The 16658-nt window shown below is 42.7% G+C and overlaps 1 protein-coding gene across 11 annotated transcripts in view; it reads left to right on the top strand.

Annotated features, from left to right (window-relative positions):
* Positions 1-12732, top strand: part of hdac9b (histone deacetylase 9b) — a 41147-nt gene extending 28415 nt beyond the window's left edge. For all 11 annotated transcript variants that reach the window (XM_047331182.1, XM_047331175.1, XM_047331180.1 and 8 more), the window contains 7 exons: positions 74-195; positions 5060-5191; positions 5639-5754; positions 7219-7341; positions 7910-8087; positions 8208-8422; positions 10679-12732. In XM_047331182.1, coding sequence (XP_047187138.1) covers positions 74-195; positions 5060-5191; positions 5639-5754; positions 7219-7341; positions 7910-8087; positions 8208-8422; positions 10679-11014 — 1222 coding nt within the window. In that variant the 3' untranslated portion in view covers positions 11015-12732. The remainder of the gene's footprint in view (positions 1-73; positions 196-5059; positions 5192-5638; positions 5755-7218; positions 7342-7909; positions 8088-8207; positions 8423-10678) is intronic.
* Positions 12733-16658: the final 3926 nt, after the last annotated feature.

The following is a 16658-nucleotide window of genomic DNA, read 5'->3' as shown; positions in this document are numbered from 1 at the left end:
ATTATGTTCAAATCACATAGACACATAAACATTCTGTAGTATACATTACAAGGTTGTCATTTTGTGTGCTCAGCTCTTCTCACCACACATCGCTGGACCAAAGCTCTTCACCTCTGGGCGGCACATCCCCCACCTGCCAGTATACTCTGCCATCACCATCAGAGAGCAAGGACGACTTCCCCTTGAGGAAGACAGGTATGCTAATTTGCACTCACACACACACACACACACGCACTCACACACACACACACACACACACACAGAGAGACACACGGTTTGGTAAAACGATTTTGATGCTGTGGATTCCTTCTTTTCCATCTACTACACCGGGTTATTCATACAGCGAGTGTCTTTTTGACCCATGTCAATCAAAAGGTCGTTGTGCTCGACGAGTATTTCCTGTGGTTGCTGATGACCTGCTAATGACATCAGTTAGGCTCATTATGACCCCTGCTCCCTCTTCATTCCTCCAGGGCACAACAGAAAACTTTCACAAGGGCTGACGCATGCCAGAAAAGTAACTTAAACCTTCCTTATTCCTATTTGGATTATTCTAAAACGTAGCAGCTGAACACAGCCCCAAATCACAGTCCAATTGTATGTTTTTCGCTTCACGAGTTAAAATTTTAATTACTGTTATTTGTACTGAAATTACCTTGCCATTATTTAAAAGGAACCACATTTGTCCCTATGTTACAATAATAAACCAAGTTGCGAGGCCTCTTTGAACTGTTTAGTGTCGAATGAGGGAATTAAAGCAGATTAATTTCTCCTGAGTCACGGGTTTTAAAAATTATTTTGAAAAGACACAGGTTTCCACCAAAAAGCAGCTCAGGTTTGTTGGTTTAAAGTCTGAGGAACCCTTTGGGGATGACTGTGTAAATAAGAATGATTCTTGCCTCTCTTGGTTTGCAAGTTCTCGCCGAGCTGAAAACTTCATAATTTGGCAGTGAGGTCACCAAATTGCATTATGATCTTTTCCCTTCTGTGTCTCTTGTAATTACACTGGAAAACAATTATACTTGTTGAGTTATTTAACTAAAGGCCTGTCATGTTGCGTGTATACACAATTTGAAGATCAAGTACAGGAATTACATCTTGTAAATTAAAGTAACTGCCTGGAAAGAATAAATATTAGAAAGGTAAATGAGAGCTTGACGGCTTTTATTTATTGTAATGTCTTTGAATCATACCATCTTCAAACCATATTTACATTTGTGAAGTATAACTTTAGACTCACAAGGTCAGGAGTTGCCTCACAAGTTTAATAACCAGTTTGAGACAGTTTTCTAAAATAAAAGGGAGAACGTTTATCGTAGCAAAAAGGGCAGGTTTAAACAAACGTCTGCTTTCTCTTCTGCTCAAACACGTAATTTTCATCCTTTCGTTCATGGTTAAATAATCTCCCCGATGTCTGTGCATGACTCTTTTGCACTGATAAAACCATTTCTTGCTCTCTGGATTCCTGAATCTATATGTGGTCATTTCCTGCTCAGGCCTTCCTCCCCCACTTCCTGTCTGTCTTCATTAAAGTCCTCTGAGAGCTTGGCACGCGAGGGGGACGCACAAAGGTAGTGTTGTTCCCAGAGCCACTGGCTGTTGCTGATAGCTGATTGGCAGGTGTTGCAGAGTTAGGACTGGCACAGGCAGGATGAACCTGGACAGGACTGTTTGTTTAAGCAAAGATAGCTCTTTGAAAACAAAGTGGAGATGACTCAAATCCCCCACTGCTTCGTTTCTCTTGAGGGCAAACAATCAGAGTTGGAGGTTCATATAATACTGTGTATATCGTGGAAGACTTGGTAAGTTGGTGATGAGTAAATCTTTTGTAAGTTTTAAATATGACATTTAGGTTTCAATGGACCTCCCATGAAACCTTACTATTCAAGTAAGGTTAATGTATTTAGTTCTTTTCCCTGGAAATTGTTGAAAAACCTTTGTGACAATTTAAATTCAGCTTCACGTCATGTTAAGCACACCACAGGCAGACAACAACATAATAGCTCCGGAAAATGTAGAGATGACGATTTCAACTATGAACCACTTCTGAAAATAGAAATCTAAAGAAACAATATGTGCTTTTATTAACAGTGAAATCATCCTTAAAAATATGCAGAACAGCTGTGATGCCCTTGGTTTCAATTTCCTCACATAAAAACAAAAATAGTTTGAAGAATTTCACGTGATTAACTTGTTTACTTGGTACATCCTCTTTGTTTTACTTCCAGCAACTAGAATAGACCGGACCAAGGCCACGCCATAGTTTGTGCCTAGAATAGTCTCAGCTTAGCAGTAAGAAGTGCAACACCCTCTCTGGTCTTGACCCAGTTACCAAGTGTGTGCGTTCAGCAGGTGCAGGAAAGATTTTCAGAAATTATCCTACAAAGGTAAAACTGTAAAAGCCTTAAGCGTATGAAAGTGAAGTCTGTGCGGAAACTCCTTTATTAAGAATATGATAAGATCTTGGTTTTATCGGAAACATGAACAAAAGAATGCAACGTTCTGATCTCATGGCAAAGAATATTTAAACTCTGAGGAACTTTAACTCCGCTTTGGTTCAAAATACTATAATGTTGAGTTAAAGTAAACAGAAACCATCCAGCGAGCATTCATTCTGCCATTTCAGCCTCAAGTTACATAAGAATATCAGTCAAAATGCATAGCAGACCTCCGTGTGTCCTGAACACACACCTCAGCTTTCCACAGCCATCATTCCAGGTCCAGGCTCTAATGGACGCCGACACTCACAGTGGCAGCGGAGTTAAAAATTCTGATTAAGTGGAGATAGCATAACACATTCGCTGGCACAGCCTCTAGCCCTGCAGCACCACTTTTAAACATAATAAAGTGATTGATTTATGAATGTGGTATATTGAAGGCATTACTGTGTGTTTTCATTAACTGAGAAGCCAGTGCAGAGGTGACCCAGGTGTTCCGTGTATATGTATGTACGTCGCCGCTACCATCATCATCATCGCCTCCTGTTGCACAGTGCACCAGGGCATTTTTTCCATGGAGACCGTTGAGAAAGTGTTTGTTCCTGTGCTGCTGTCTGGCGTTCCCGTGGCGACCAATTGGGATGCGTAGCTTGGTGGCAGCAGTGTGTAAAAATAGAAAGCAATCAAGGCAGCGGGGCGTGAAGCAGATTCATACGACTCCCAACAGCGTTTTCTCTCCATTTATCTCTCCTGCCTCCTTTCTTCCTCCCTTGCTCGTATTCATTCTACCTCACACCCACAGGATTAGAGGTCTGTGCCACGTATTAGGGAAGAAGGTTTTGCTGCTTTTGACAAAAGCCAGAAATAGCAGCATCTGGCCCACTCTCCTCGCTGTGCCCCATCACTGCTCCCTCTTCTCCTCCCTGCAGCGTACCCACGTCATAGCCCCACTTCCGTATGTATAGCTCTATGTTGTGCACATTGCAAGGGGGCCTATTTAATTATTGATTGGAACTGAATAATTGAAACAGGTTGGCTATTGTGTAACAGTAGGTTTACATAACTCCGATACAGCTTTGTGCCAGGGCCTTCGGTCAAAGGCCAGCTCATCTGTTCTGCTCCTTTACTTGAGTGTGTAAAGATAGCTGTGGGATTCCTTGTCCAAAGGAAGATGGGAAGTCTGTATGAGACACCCTGACCCAGTGACTCCCTCTCATTCTGACTAGACAGGAGCACGACTTATTATAGGACTTTTGTCAGACACAAAAGAATTTACATGCATCCATGTAACTGATCTTACAATATTCAGAATTAATTCCATGACTTGACATAACCGCCAGTCTTTATAAGATTATTTGCCTTACATATATATATATATAATTTTTTTTTATTATTATTATTTTTTTGTGATATTGTCTTTACTTTTATCAGACATTGTCAGGACTGTATATGTAACTACAATGAAGGACTCAAAGGTTATGTCCTCAGTTGTCTACTAAATGTACTCAATGTTTTTCTTAAATCTATAGGCATTGTGCAGGATTTAAATTCTAAAATAAATAGTAAATTATTAAATTTTTTTTACAGAATAAAAGGTTAAATAAAGAACATAATAATGTTTCATAAGTCCCTGATTATGCCTCTGTTGAGTAGTTACACTTTTGTGGTTTTCCTTTAGAAACAATTGCGTAGGGAAAATAGCATTCAGCGTCATCAAACTTTGGCATTGTTTTGATATTCCAGGGATGGCGATTATCACTGGTGTGTTACAGTGTTCAAGTGCACCAGTTAAAATAAGGGTTTAAAAATGATTAAAACCATTTACAATGTCTAAAAACAATCTGTCTGTTGTGAAGAATATAACGTTGTCTTTTCTGTCATCACTGATGGACTGGATGGATTTGTAAGTCTGGATCAGTTCAGGCCTGTGTGTGTGTGTGTGTGTGTGTGTGTGTGTGTGTGTGTGTGTGTGTGTGTGTGTGTGTGTGTGTGTGTGTGTGTGTGTGTGTGTGTGTGTGTGTGTGTGTGTGTGTGTGTGTGTGTGTGTGTGTGTGTGTGTGTGTGTGTGTGTGTGTGTGTGACTTCGGAGTGGTGTGTTCGGGTATCTCTGTTTTGCATTAGGAGGAGGAGGCGGGGGGCGTGGGGAGGGCCTGAAACATCTGCCATGTTTTTGTGTTAGTTTAACTGTTGCTACTGTATCAGACTGTGGTCACCAGGGCGGCAGGTAGCGGACTCCTTCACTTAGAGCCTGTGTGTTGCTCAACCTAATTTAGACCAGATGAGGTGGAAATGGGCCCAATCCTGACTCATTTAATTTATCTGAAACCTGCTCTGTATTCCGCCGTAACTGAAATCTTTACATGTCAATGTGCGACAGCATTGCTTATTTTCTAACTGATTTATAGTCTTTTTATTCCTCGTTTAGTTTCCTCTTATTTTTACAACGTTACTGTTTTATTTGATAATGTTCATGTTCATTCAGGCCAAATAAAAACTGTTTGACTCTATAAAAATAGCCACAGTACAATCACATGGTTGAATAATTTATCTATATTTGAGATATATCTACAAATAATATAATGTGAAGCTTATAGTGAAAATATCTATTCCTTGTGTTTCAGCCTCTGAGCCCAACCTGAAGGTACGATCCAGACTGAAGCAGAAAGTAGCAGAGAGGAGGAGCAGTCCAATGCTGAAGAGAAGAGACGGAAACATCATGACTCCTTATAAGAAGAGGGCCCTGGAGCTAATGGGTGTGTAGAGTCTATCGATTACATTTATATTTGTTTCTGAGAAGTGTTTTTTTTTTCTTCTAAAACAAGCTTGAAAATTGTCTACATCATCATATTATCTGGTGTTTTAAAATGATCCCTGGAAACATTACAAGCCCATATCCCAGTGTCATTATTACAGTGCTGGACATTATAAGGAGCAATTATACAATGCAGTAACATTCTGTATAATGTTCGTTGCACTTCAGTGATAAGAAAGAACCATTGTAATCAGGCAGCCGTGACCGTACACATTAAAAGTGTTGTTAGGCTGCAGCTGTTTTTCCAAGCCTCTAAGTGTGTGTGTGTGTGTGTGTGTGTGTGTGTGTGTGGGTGTGGGTGTGTGTGTGTGCGCGTGCGCGCGTGCGCGCGTGCGTCATGTAGAGAGGGAGCTCGCATACTGTGTCTAAACTCCTTGATGTTTCCTAGACTCTACACCCACGAACAGTGCCCCCGGCTCCGGCCCCAGCTCTCCCATAGGGGCCTCCAGTGCCTTGGGGGGTGAAAATGGACCCTCCTCCCTGCCTACTACCACAAAAACGGAGGTATGTTTGTAGATCAAGAGCACTCTGAATGATTTTCAAAAACAAAACAAAAAAACCTTTTGATGCTTACATGGAAATCATGTAGTATCGAAACTATAATTTTGTGTCAGGGCTGTAAATGCCTGTGTCCTTCTGCGCGCAGCTATAAAAACAGCCTCTGTCTGTTACACTCCGATGAAAATGGCTCCCCACACTGACATTAAAGAGGCACAGCTTGACCCACACGTCTGATTACTTGTAAAGTAAAGATGACATTATGCAGGAAAATAAATGGACTCTGTCAGTGTTGGGATTCTTAACACATACAGTGCAAAACGCTGCACATTTTTCTATCCAGGAGTTGTTGGTTTTTTTTCAGTGCTGTACAATCAGTTTTATGTGTAGCAAAAAAAAAAACATCTTTAGTTTGGCTATAAGTTTGCTGTTGGCTTGTAATGGTGTCCCTGTCATTGGCCTGGCTGCGTGCCTGTACTGAGTGGTTCTGAGGCGTTTCCCAATAGATTCATGGCTGAGTTACTGACTAGAGTTCCCCTCGGACCGAGCTCACAAAGCAGACCATTATAGAGGGTGGCAGAAATGACACATCTCAGAACAATATTAAGAGAACAGCTGTGTTTGTCTTAACCATCGCTGTTTACTCTCCCAGGGACCTCCAGTGACACAGAGAATGGTAAGACGCCCTGACATCGGGCTGAAGGTTGAGGCTCAGGGAGACAGACGAACTGTGGAGTTTAATTGATATCCCAGGCACTGGTAGCCAAAGACACCCACATGCTAACAACATAAACACACAGGATTGCTATTGTATCAGCCCGAGCTGAGGCTCTCATGAAAGACATTGGTGGACGGCGCGGCTGCCTGTAGACCTCATGCCTGTTGCAAAAGCAAGGCGTGTTTATGCAACGTTACATTAGGTATCCTTTTTCAGAGGGAACGGGTCCCTCGGGTCAAATATAGGCCGGATATCCACATACAGGTCACTGAGTACTGGTAGGGGTTGGAAGGATAAACATGGCTGTTCCAAACCACATGCTGGTCCACTGCTCTGCTGGGCACAGGAAGTATGCCCCAGTGCTGATGTTCTCTGCGAGAGAAGCCCGAGGGTGGGGACCGCGGAGTTAGAAAAGGCAGCAGGCCGACTGGGGACTAAAAGAACTGAGGGTGGAGTGGTAGATTTAGGGGTTTGGAGTGTTTCATTTCATAATAGTGTATCATCGTCAGCGGTGCCGTTATGTGAAGCTCCAGGAATCTTTTGCTACCTGTCACTCCTTTATATAATCCATCATAAAAAAACATGCACCTTTCCGTTTGCAGCAAGGAGGACTGTTGTTCGTCATAGTGCATTAAGGTTTATGCCACTGCCCATGTTGCCTTTTGAAATCGTCCATAGTGGGATTTCTAAAACTGTCACCTCCTCCTAAATCTTTCTCTCTTTTTTTGCTCTGTCCTTTGTGTTTAATCCAGAGATGGCCTTCACAGCCGAGATTATTCCGACCCGATGGCGCTGTGTCCATGCTGAGTTTATACACATCTCCTTCCTTACCCAACATCTCCCTGGGGCTCTCAACTGCATCCTCGCCCATTAGTGTGAGTACAAATTTTGCAGACGTTCTCAGATAACCCGAGTGTTTATATAAAATTCTAGCTTAATACGCCAGTTTAGTTGTTCAGTGATGGCAAGCTTTTCAGCTTAGTCAGTACATTGCCAAACCTGCCATCAGTGGATTTCTTGGTTCTCTGTACGCTCGCAGGTCTCTGACTTGTGGCCCCAAATGATTCTATCGGCCTTAGATAAATATTGCTCTGCAGTGTCTCGTGTCCATCATGTTTTTTATCTTCCTCTATTACCTCATTTATCACAGTTTTAAAAAGTCCAAGGCCACTCATGTGCAACTCCCGATAACACAGCAGATGATATATCATCTTTTAGTTCTCTGGCACATTCCACAGAGGCCTGTTCATCAGCTACACTGACTTCTAACCATTCATGGTCTCTGAAGAATTAATTCACAAAAATCTGCTGATATTATTGGAGTTGACTTGTTAAAAGTTAACAGTTATAATTCTGACAAATATATTATAAATAACAAATGCTAGAGCACAGCAATGTGAGCAACAAATAACCATCGCTCTTATCATCTTTCTCTTCTGTTAGGCTGCCATGGGGTTAAAAGACAGATCAACGGAAATCAAGCATGGGCTTCCTGGGAATCTCCTGGGCCCCGTGCCCCTTCAGACGGGCCTGGAGTCTAAGGTGAGCCACAGTCACCAGGCTCTCCTCCAACACCTGCTTCAGAAGGAGCAGATGAGGCAGCAGAAGATCCTCTGCTCTGGTAAGTCTGACTTCTCTTACGTCTTCAAGCATCACCTTACATTGTGTAAATGCAACACATTCACTTAAGGACTTTAGGAGAAATATATAAAAGCTTTTCTTTTTTGTTTTTCTTGTCAAGGCCAAGGCTCCATGTCGTCCCATCCGCAGTCCCCTCTGGCCATGAAGGATCGCCCCTCTGGCAGTCGGCCTAAACTACCAAAACACCGGCCCTTGAACCGAACCCAGTCGGCTCCGCTGCCCCAGAACACACTGGCTCAACTTGTCATCCAGCAGCAACACCAGCACTTCTTGGAGAGACAAAAACAGTACCAGCAGCAGATCCATATAAATAAGGTATTGTGCTGTTCCTCGATATTCAAATCACGGGGGAGGATTTTGACTTTCAGATTGCTCTTTGCAGCATTCTGTATTCCTTACTTTACTGCGGGGAGTCTGATTTAATCGTTTTGAGCACACAAATGCTGATCTATTTTTAGCCTTTTGTAAAAGCATCTGCGGCAGCTCAAGTTTACAGAACCGGGCCCGGGTCTGTTCTTCCCTGGAATCCTGGTGTTTTTTCTGCGGAGCAAAGAACTTCTGCCTGACTTCAAATAGAGAAGAAATGCTTCCCCTGCACTAATTCTGTTATCATAGCTTAAGGCATCAGTGGCATTCACATGCTAACTCTGTGAAATTCAATTCAAGCCAGGTTCAAATGAAGGAAAAAGTGCCCAGAATACATTTTGTTCCTCTGTGGCAATATTTGTGTTTCTGGTAGCTGGCCGAGGTGACCTCGCCATACACAGAGTGCAATTATTCTGGTGAGGGACGTGTGTGAGGTGGCAGACACTGAAAGGCAGCATTGTGTGAGCTCACATACTGATGTGTCCCAACGCTGGGTCCCGAAAGAGCCATGGGAACCATAGAGCAGCTCTTACCTGGAAGTAATAAAAAAAAAAAAGCACAAAGCGCCACAAGCACACTGTGAGTCATACAGTACAGATACAACGTTTACTGTTTGAATTCCTCTGTAACACTTAAAGTGCTCCAGCTTGAGAAATGATGTTTGGTGATAGCACCTGTACTTATTGAACAGTACCCCACGATGTCCACTTGAGGCATTGAAGAGAGCTTTGGAACGATTGCGACGTCTTGTCATGTACTACGTGAACAGGCCGTGCTGTGATCACTCAGGCCAATGAGATCGCGAGTAAAGCCTCTTTCAGTGGAGGTTATAAATGGCCACTAATCAGGGATGAGCCCCCAGTGTTTATTGAGAGGGATCGCCAAAACATTGCCCTAATTAATTTCCTAGCAGAGGCTCGTCTGCGGGTTGTTTTTAAACGTCCTTTTGTGCCTGCAACAGTAGGGGGCACTAATGGAAATTTACAAGAGCTTAAGGATTTTAAGAGGAGGTATGAACAGTGTTTGCTAATGCCAAACTAAGGAGGCTAATTCTTGTAGCTGAAGGGATATTTATATAAGGCCCACATTCTGTAGACAGTAATGTTTGTGGTTACCAGCTGTGCGGGGATGGCGCTTATCGGTCCGTTCATAGAGCCCTCTTGTGGTCGAGTCATCGTGTCATGGCACAGTTTCAGTGGTTCTGATATAACAAAGCTGCAAGACAGTGAAACATCCCCCTGCATACTATTGCACTATTCAGAGTCTGAACTCATGCGCCTCTGTTTGCAGGTCTCTTAGTATGAACACATGAAAATACCCAAAAAACTAATAAAAACAGTCACAAAAGAATAACATCACTGAAGGTGTGACAGAAATTTAATCATGACCAACAATACAAATAATAATATTTACTTGTGAAACAACACAACTTTTACATTCTGAAGCTTTTTTTAAAGCAACTGAATGACACTAATCCACTTACCTGGGGCAGCCACCATTAGTGAATGTTGTTTATTCACCCACATAAATAACAGGAACAACAGCTAATCTACCTTTAAGCCTCCTTAAAATGTATTTTTTACCAAAGCCACTAGCCAGTTTGACATTTCCCTTTGGCATAGTATTAAAGTTACAGTAGTTTTTTATTGAATACTGATATGCGTTTGCCATTTTCTGTGGTTGTGTCAATGTCAGTTGGTTTTTCCAACTTCCTGAGTCTTTTGTGTTTTGTTCCAATGTAAGATGAATACTCTATTTTGCAAACTACAGTGTCAGACTGGATTTATCAATGTGGAAATGCTCACACTTGTGGCTTGTGTATATTAAAACTGTCCACCACCAAGTGTTTGTTTCCTCCAATCCTGTAATTACTGCAGTTTTTAGATTTTCCAACAAAACCGCCTGTAAAAAAAAAAGTAATTTAAGTAGCTACTGAGTAAGTAGTAGTAAAAAGTACATATAGATATGACACATTAGTGGGTTATTTATGTCGTAAAGAGGTTATAAAGAGTTTGATTTGATTAATTTACTGGAGAATTGGCAAAAAAATAATACAATTAGTAGTTGGAAAACATTATATTGTTAAAAGACTGTGAGAAGGCCTTGATTTTAAATGGTGAGACAAATCCTTCTGCTGCTCTCTGGATGTATTGTATTGTTCACAATCACTGATGTGGATTCTGTGTGTGTGTGTGTGTTTTGCAGCTGCTGTCCAAGTCCATCGAGCAGTTACGTCAGCCCAGCGCCCACCTGCAGGAGTCGGAGGAAGAGTTGGAGGAGCAGCACGGGGAGCAGATGGAGAGAATGCAGGAGGACAGGCTGCCCCCTGGAGGCGTCATCCGGAAGCACACGCTCAGCAGCAGCAGCAGCAGCGGCTCGAGCGCTGAGCTCCCCGACGTCCCCCACTACGGGGTCATCAAGGTCAAGGAGGAGCCGGCTGATAGCGAGGACGAGGCTCTGACCGGTCAGAGCTTAGAGTCAGAGCAGAGCACCTATCTGCACCAGGTCAAAGGGAGACTGGTGATAAGAGCCATGATCTGAGATGGGAAGAGGATGAGATCACACACTCGCAACATTCGCAGATACACAAGTCTCTGCAAACCTGCATCTGCATCCCTATACATGCACACACACACGCACACACACACACACACACGCACGCACGCAAGCAGCAGCAGCAACAGCAGCAGCTATTGCACAGTAAGCCAGCTCTCCCTGTCAAGACCCTGTTTTACCTTTTACTAAGCTGCAGCCTCGCTCATCCCACACTCTAAGACTCTCTGACTGTTTGTGACCTTTTGTGTAGTGATATCACTTTTGTGTATATAGTATGGAAAAAATTTAGACCGTTCTTTCAAGAGCTGCTTTGCTCATCAAGTGACGAAAAAGTGTAATGTACATATACTGTGGATTTAGCATCTAAGGTGATTTCTGGAGGGAAGGGCGAAACAGGTGTACAGCTTTGAAGAGCCGACTTGTGTTCCCGTTGTGTTTTTGTTTTTTTGCCATAAAATATTTGAATTCTCTTCTATCCACTTCTGTGTTTGCAAATTCTCATAAAGTCCCGCGGTGTGTTGAAGAGTTCAAGACATGACATACTCTGTTGTTCTCAAAAATCTGTGATGATGTTCCACGTCAGTGGTCTCCGAACTGAAATAATGAACATCTGTCTTAGAGAGAATGTATACTCGGAGCCTGAGAAAGGACGCTCCCTCATGGCAGACCTTTTTGCGCTGGGAGTGATTTTGCCATTGGAATATGGTCCGCTGCTCATATTGCAATTTGAAGATTAAAGCACTAAATCCTTGCTTGGGTGTGCAGGCATCTCCCAACACATCCTGAGTCTCCATGTCTCTCTCCCTGAGCAGTCCCGGAGCCAGGGCCCTGTGCGCTAAGCCCAGCTATCCTCCCTCTCTCCCTCTGGGTCCAAATCAAAGCTCGGGGCCGGGTTCCTGCCCAGCTTTCAGCAGAGGAGTCAGAGAGAAAGAGAGAACGAGAGAGAGAGAGAGAGAGAGAGGGCCGGGCAGGAAATGCCTTCGAGAAGCCAGGAGTTGGAGTGATTCATGTGTGCAGGAATGTTGAGAGAGGAGGACCTAGGGTTGGAGGAGTCCAAGGGGCCAGGCTTGAGAATTGATTTACTGTCAAGACGAATTACAAAGTGAGTGGGGATATGGTTAAGGGAGTCCTTTTTAAGGGGAATCGCTTCCTTCGTATTCCCTCGTGGCATGGTTACCTCAATATGCAGGTTTGATGTTACTTCAACAAAAAAGCCCTGGATGGGACCTTGCCTCTTCTTTCTTTTTTTTCTACTTTTTTTTTTTTTTAAATCCTGTTTTCCCCTGAAAGTGCCCATTGCGACATGTATAGTCCGTCTTAAAGTGATCGATCAAATGTATTGCATAGCTGTAAACCTTCCAGTTTCATTTGTACCGTCAGCTACATGTAAAAAAAAAAATGAAACCTGTGAGGACCTGTGTTTGGATTCATGTGAAAATCAAAACTGTTTGTCTTATGCTGTACATCCAAATAGTCCGGTTGTAATGTTTCTTAGTGTAAGTAAACACAATCAGAACAATGTGAGTCTTGTTCTCTTGCTCCTTTGATTTGGTTGTAACGAGAACCCCTTTGCTGTCAGTGGGGGTGGGGGGGTCGGGTCCTGTTCATGTGGTCTGTTCATAGCAGTTTGCCGTTTTCTTCTCTCTTTTTTTGCCTTGTGTGATGAACATTTCTTTTTTTAAATAAACTTAATTTACCTCCGATCTTCTCGCATGTTGCAGATTTATTATGCAGCGTATGTATTTCCACGTGGGATAAGATGTGATATGTGAGTACGCGGAGGAAAGGAAGCTAAATTCACCGTTTCGGCTCTCGTGAAATCCTTCAAAACGTTTCGTCCTGTAAATTCACAAAAGACACTGTTGATTATTTAGAAATGAGTGTCTCGAATGGACTGCCTAAATCATTAGCTCAGCTTGCCTTTCCCACACTAGGCCCTATAACCCTGCTCTTTATTTCCAGGGGATCTGTGTAACCCTTTAAAGGGAGCTTAAGAGGCTCTCAAAAACATTTCTTTGATGTGAGCGAGCGAGGTTCCTTCAGAGCAGTCAAGATAAGGTGAGCTGCGAGTGGGTGATATATGACTTATGCGGAGACTCTCAAACCAAGCTTAAGCAATTTCACAGCGAGCTTAGGTCATGGGACTGGCCTGATATGCTATACACGCAATGATGAGCCTGGAAAAGTTCACTCATAGTCTAATGTTGCTCTGTGCAGAGCAACCAGTCCGAGAGCATCTTTAAAATGGCCACTGACCAAAATTATGACCATACAAAGTGAGAAAGCCTCCATTCACGTAAGGATATACAACAATAACTTTTATCCAAATAGGAACCTCTTGGAGAGTATTTTCACAAAGGTGTGGAGTTACCTCACATTCAGAAGTATTTGAGTTCAATTAGACGCTGACTCTTAAGTAAATTCCATCTGTCCCGGGCTTCAGGCCCTTGTGATTTCAAATGAGCTGTTACAAAGGCAGAAAAAAAAAGAACGAAGCCTAAATCTATCTGTACTGCCGCTCCCCAGCTGTGCACAGAGCTAGTTGTAAAAGTAAACAAGCATTTTTTTTAAAGGTGTATGGAAGTAAGGAAGACATAGGCCCACCTATTTCCTCTTATATTGATTACTGTAGACGCTAAGTGAGGGCCAGAGTTTTCACCACCTACAGTGCTGTAAAAAATAGGCGTTTGGATGCAACGTGCACATACAGGAATGACTGACGGATGATGGTGATCATAACGTGGCCAGAAAGTCTAAAGATCTCAAGGCGCCATTTCAAATGGCTTTATTCCTATTGCATGAGGACCATCGAGAAATCGAATTCTTACACTCAGAAGGTCTGCCAAATATTGAAATAGTGTCCCAGTGCTCTGAAGCCTCTCAGAGAGAATAACACAGTCACAGTAAACTTTAAACACTGTGAACAGTAAGAACGCAGGGTTTTAACAACAGCCCAAGTTGGATTTGTTTGTCAGCTTTCTAGGTAAAGTGCATTATTTCCAAAATAATACATTTGATGGCTGAGAATGTAAGAAAGAAGGTCCTCCCGGATAAAAATGCATCTATTTCTAAGTGAGTTTAACCAAGTGAGTTTAATTGAATCAGGAACTTATTATTATAACAATTTTACCATTGACAAACATGGTGACCTTCTGTTTTCCATCTCACTGGTGGATATGAATTACTGTCGCAGCATCACATACTGTACAGTGGACCTGGTGAGGGAGCTCTGGGGAGGAAAGTGTGGTTGCATCCATCTGAACCAATAGCCAAGTCATATGAGTGAAGGTACGAGTCTGTCGCGGCCCTCTGCCCTTCAATGTGATGACACTGATGTGATCAGAGGTGAGATTATGAAGATGACTTGTGATAATCACCTGATAATCACAAGTCATGTGTCACCAGAGCCTTGAAGCTGAGTCACCAAAACACTCAACTGACCTGACATGTCGATCCCCGGCTCCTCCTTTGGGAAAAAATATTGAATCCCAAAGTGCTTTGTGCGGTTGTTAAGACTAGAAAAGTGTTTTATCGTACTTGACTGTGCAGTGCATCTTTCCACATAACAAGCTGCGGTTTAGATTTTACCGATAGTGACACAGACTTGCACTTCCTGGCTGTGTTAGCAGCATCCACATATTAAACAATGCAAGATCCAGGCTAGAATTTCCAGCTGCAGCAATGCAAGATTCCAGACTAATTCTCCAGTTTGCCACTACGATCCTTGACCTTACAGTCTCTTTCTGACTCCAGTTGGATTGTCCAATGTGCATGTAATGACAGGATGTATAGGTCATAAATGTGTAGGTTATCATCCCCGGACTATAGCAGCAATATGTGCACAGTTTAGAATATTAAAAGAAGAACTGGAAGGAGAATTCCCAGACTACAGCGGCAGATGAAATCACGCATGATGATGGAGTTAAATTGCTGAAGTAAAGGCATGAAGTCCACCTGGCAGCCGTGGTCCTCGTGACCAAGCAAAGCCAAAGTTTCCTGGTTAACACAGAACAGCTGTAGAAACTCCGCTGTCTTTGGCCTCTAATCAATAGTCCTATGGGTTAATACCTGCCACTTAATACATTGCCATCCCCTCTTGACTTGGCTGCCCTTCAGGTGACAAGTTCACCGCACACACCTTCGTTGACGGCCTCGCCGAGCTGGAGCAAACCTGCTGACCTGCAGCTGTGTTCTCTCCAGCCAACCGCTCTTGACCCAACTCTTCGGATCACAAATTTGACAATCAAGTCACGCAGTCTGGGTCCACAGGATGATTGATGAGGAGGAAAACCCAAAGATGTTGCTGGATCCTCGTAGAGACACAAAAACCACCAGACATTTCCCCCATGACTGCACAATTTCATGTCTGACAAAAGCGCCACACACCATTCCAAGAAGTTTCTAAATCCTACTCCACTGAAGTCGAAGTAAGTGTTAGCAGATCAACAAATTCTCGGATTGCTGTTTATGTTCATGGATTATCCGCAGAGGACATTTGATGAACTAGTTTCCCCATAGTGGTAACCCACCGTGACGTCACCCATTGGTTTGTGAACTTCTGTTTTGAAGCCTCAAGTTTAGTAGTTTGACTACTACTACCCACCTACACCTGCAACCATGCACCGATTGGACCGTATTGTCTGTCGATCATGCTGTATCCACGCCCCAAATGCATACAGTACTTTATCATCTTCTTTACTCTAAATGAGACAATTTACAAAATGAACATCATGCTGTATTTGAGAAGACTTGAAACTGGAGATTGAGACGATAAACTCCTCCGGAAAATGTTTACTGACGTTATAAATCAAGTGAGAAGTATTAGTAAGAGAGTCATTTTCTCCTAGTCTTCTACAGAAACTGACTTCTTATTGCAACCAGTTGAATCGCCCTCTGTTGGTGACTCCATAGAATAAAGGCCTCAGTCACTTCCGCATTGGCCTAATTTCCAGAACTATGTCTATTTTTAAACACAGTCTATGGTTTTCCCCCATTATGTGGTACAGTGATTGAAAGAATTATTCATCCTTTCAATCTCTGGTTGGTTTCAGTAGTTTGCATAACCAGTTTGCTAAAGCTTCAGTTTGAGGGTCACATGTCTTATTGTCTTCTTCCTTCTTCATCTACCAGGTGATCCAGTGGCATCTGGCATGCTGGCAACTGACATATAGGAATGAAACCTTGTACTTCTCACCTCATTTGAATCATCTGGCCAGATATCTGCAGCTTATCATGACAACTATTCTATCTGCACCTCTTAGGCGAAATTATATTAATTTTATTATTTATTAACACTTTTATCACTTCATCATTTTCTTATATTGGACGTAATATATAACTTTGTGAGATGGACTTTATATTCAAGCCTTGCCCACCAAAGTTGAAGATAACAAAGGGCAAAAATAGCTCATAAAGGAAATTTTCCACCTTCTCTGTGTGCATGTCAAGATTTGTACGAATCTGGCATCCGGCAGTACAACGTGGTGTTTTTCTTTCCATGTGCTGTTAACCATGCTCGAGGTGTAGGACAGTGCAGCACTGGCTGCAAGTGGAGGAGACTGTTTTGTGTGTTATTGTAAAAAATAAAGTAGAAGAAAAAAGGACTGATGATCTGAAGACGACAGATTCT

The sequence above is a fragment of the Scophthalmus maximus genome, chromosome 1 (assembly GCF_022379125.1).
Source record: "Scophthalmus maximus strain ysfricsl-2021 chromosome 1, ASM2237912v1, whole genome shotgun sequence".
Lineage (NCBI taxonomy): Eukaryota > Metazoa > Chordata > Actinopteri > Pleuronectiformes > Scophthalmidae > Scophthalmus > Scophthalmus maximus.
Note: the sequence above shows the minus strand (reverse complement) of the source record. Positions and strands in the feature narration are given on the sequence as shown.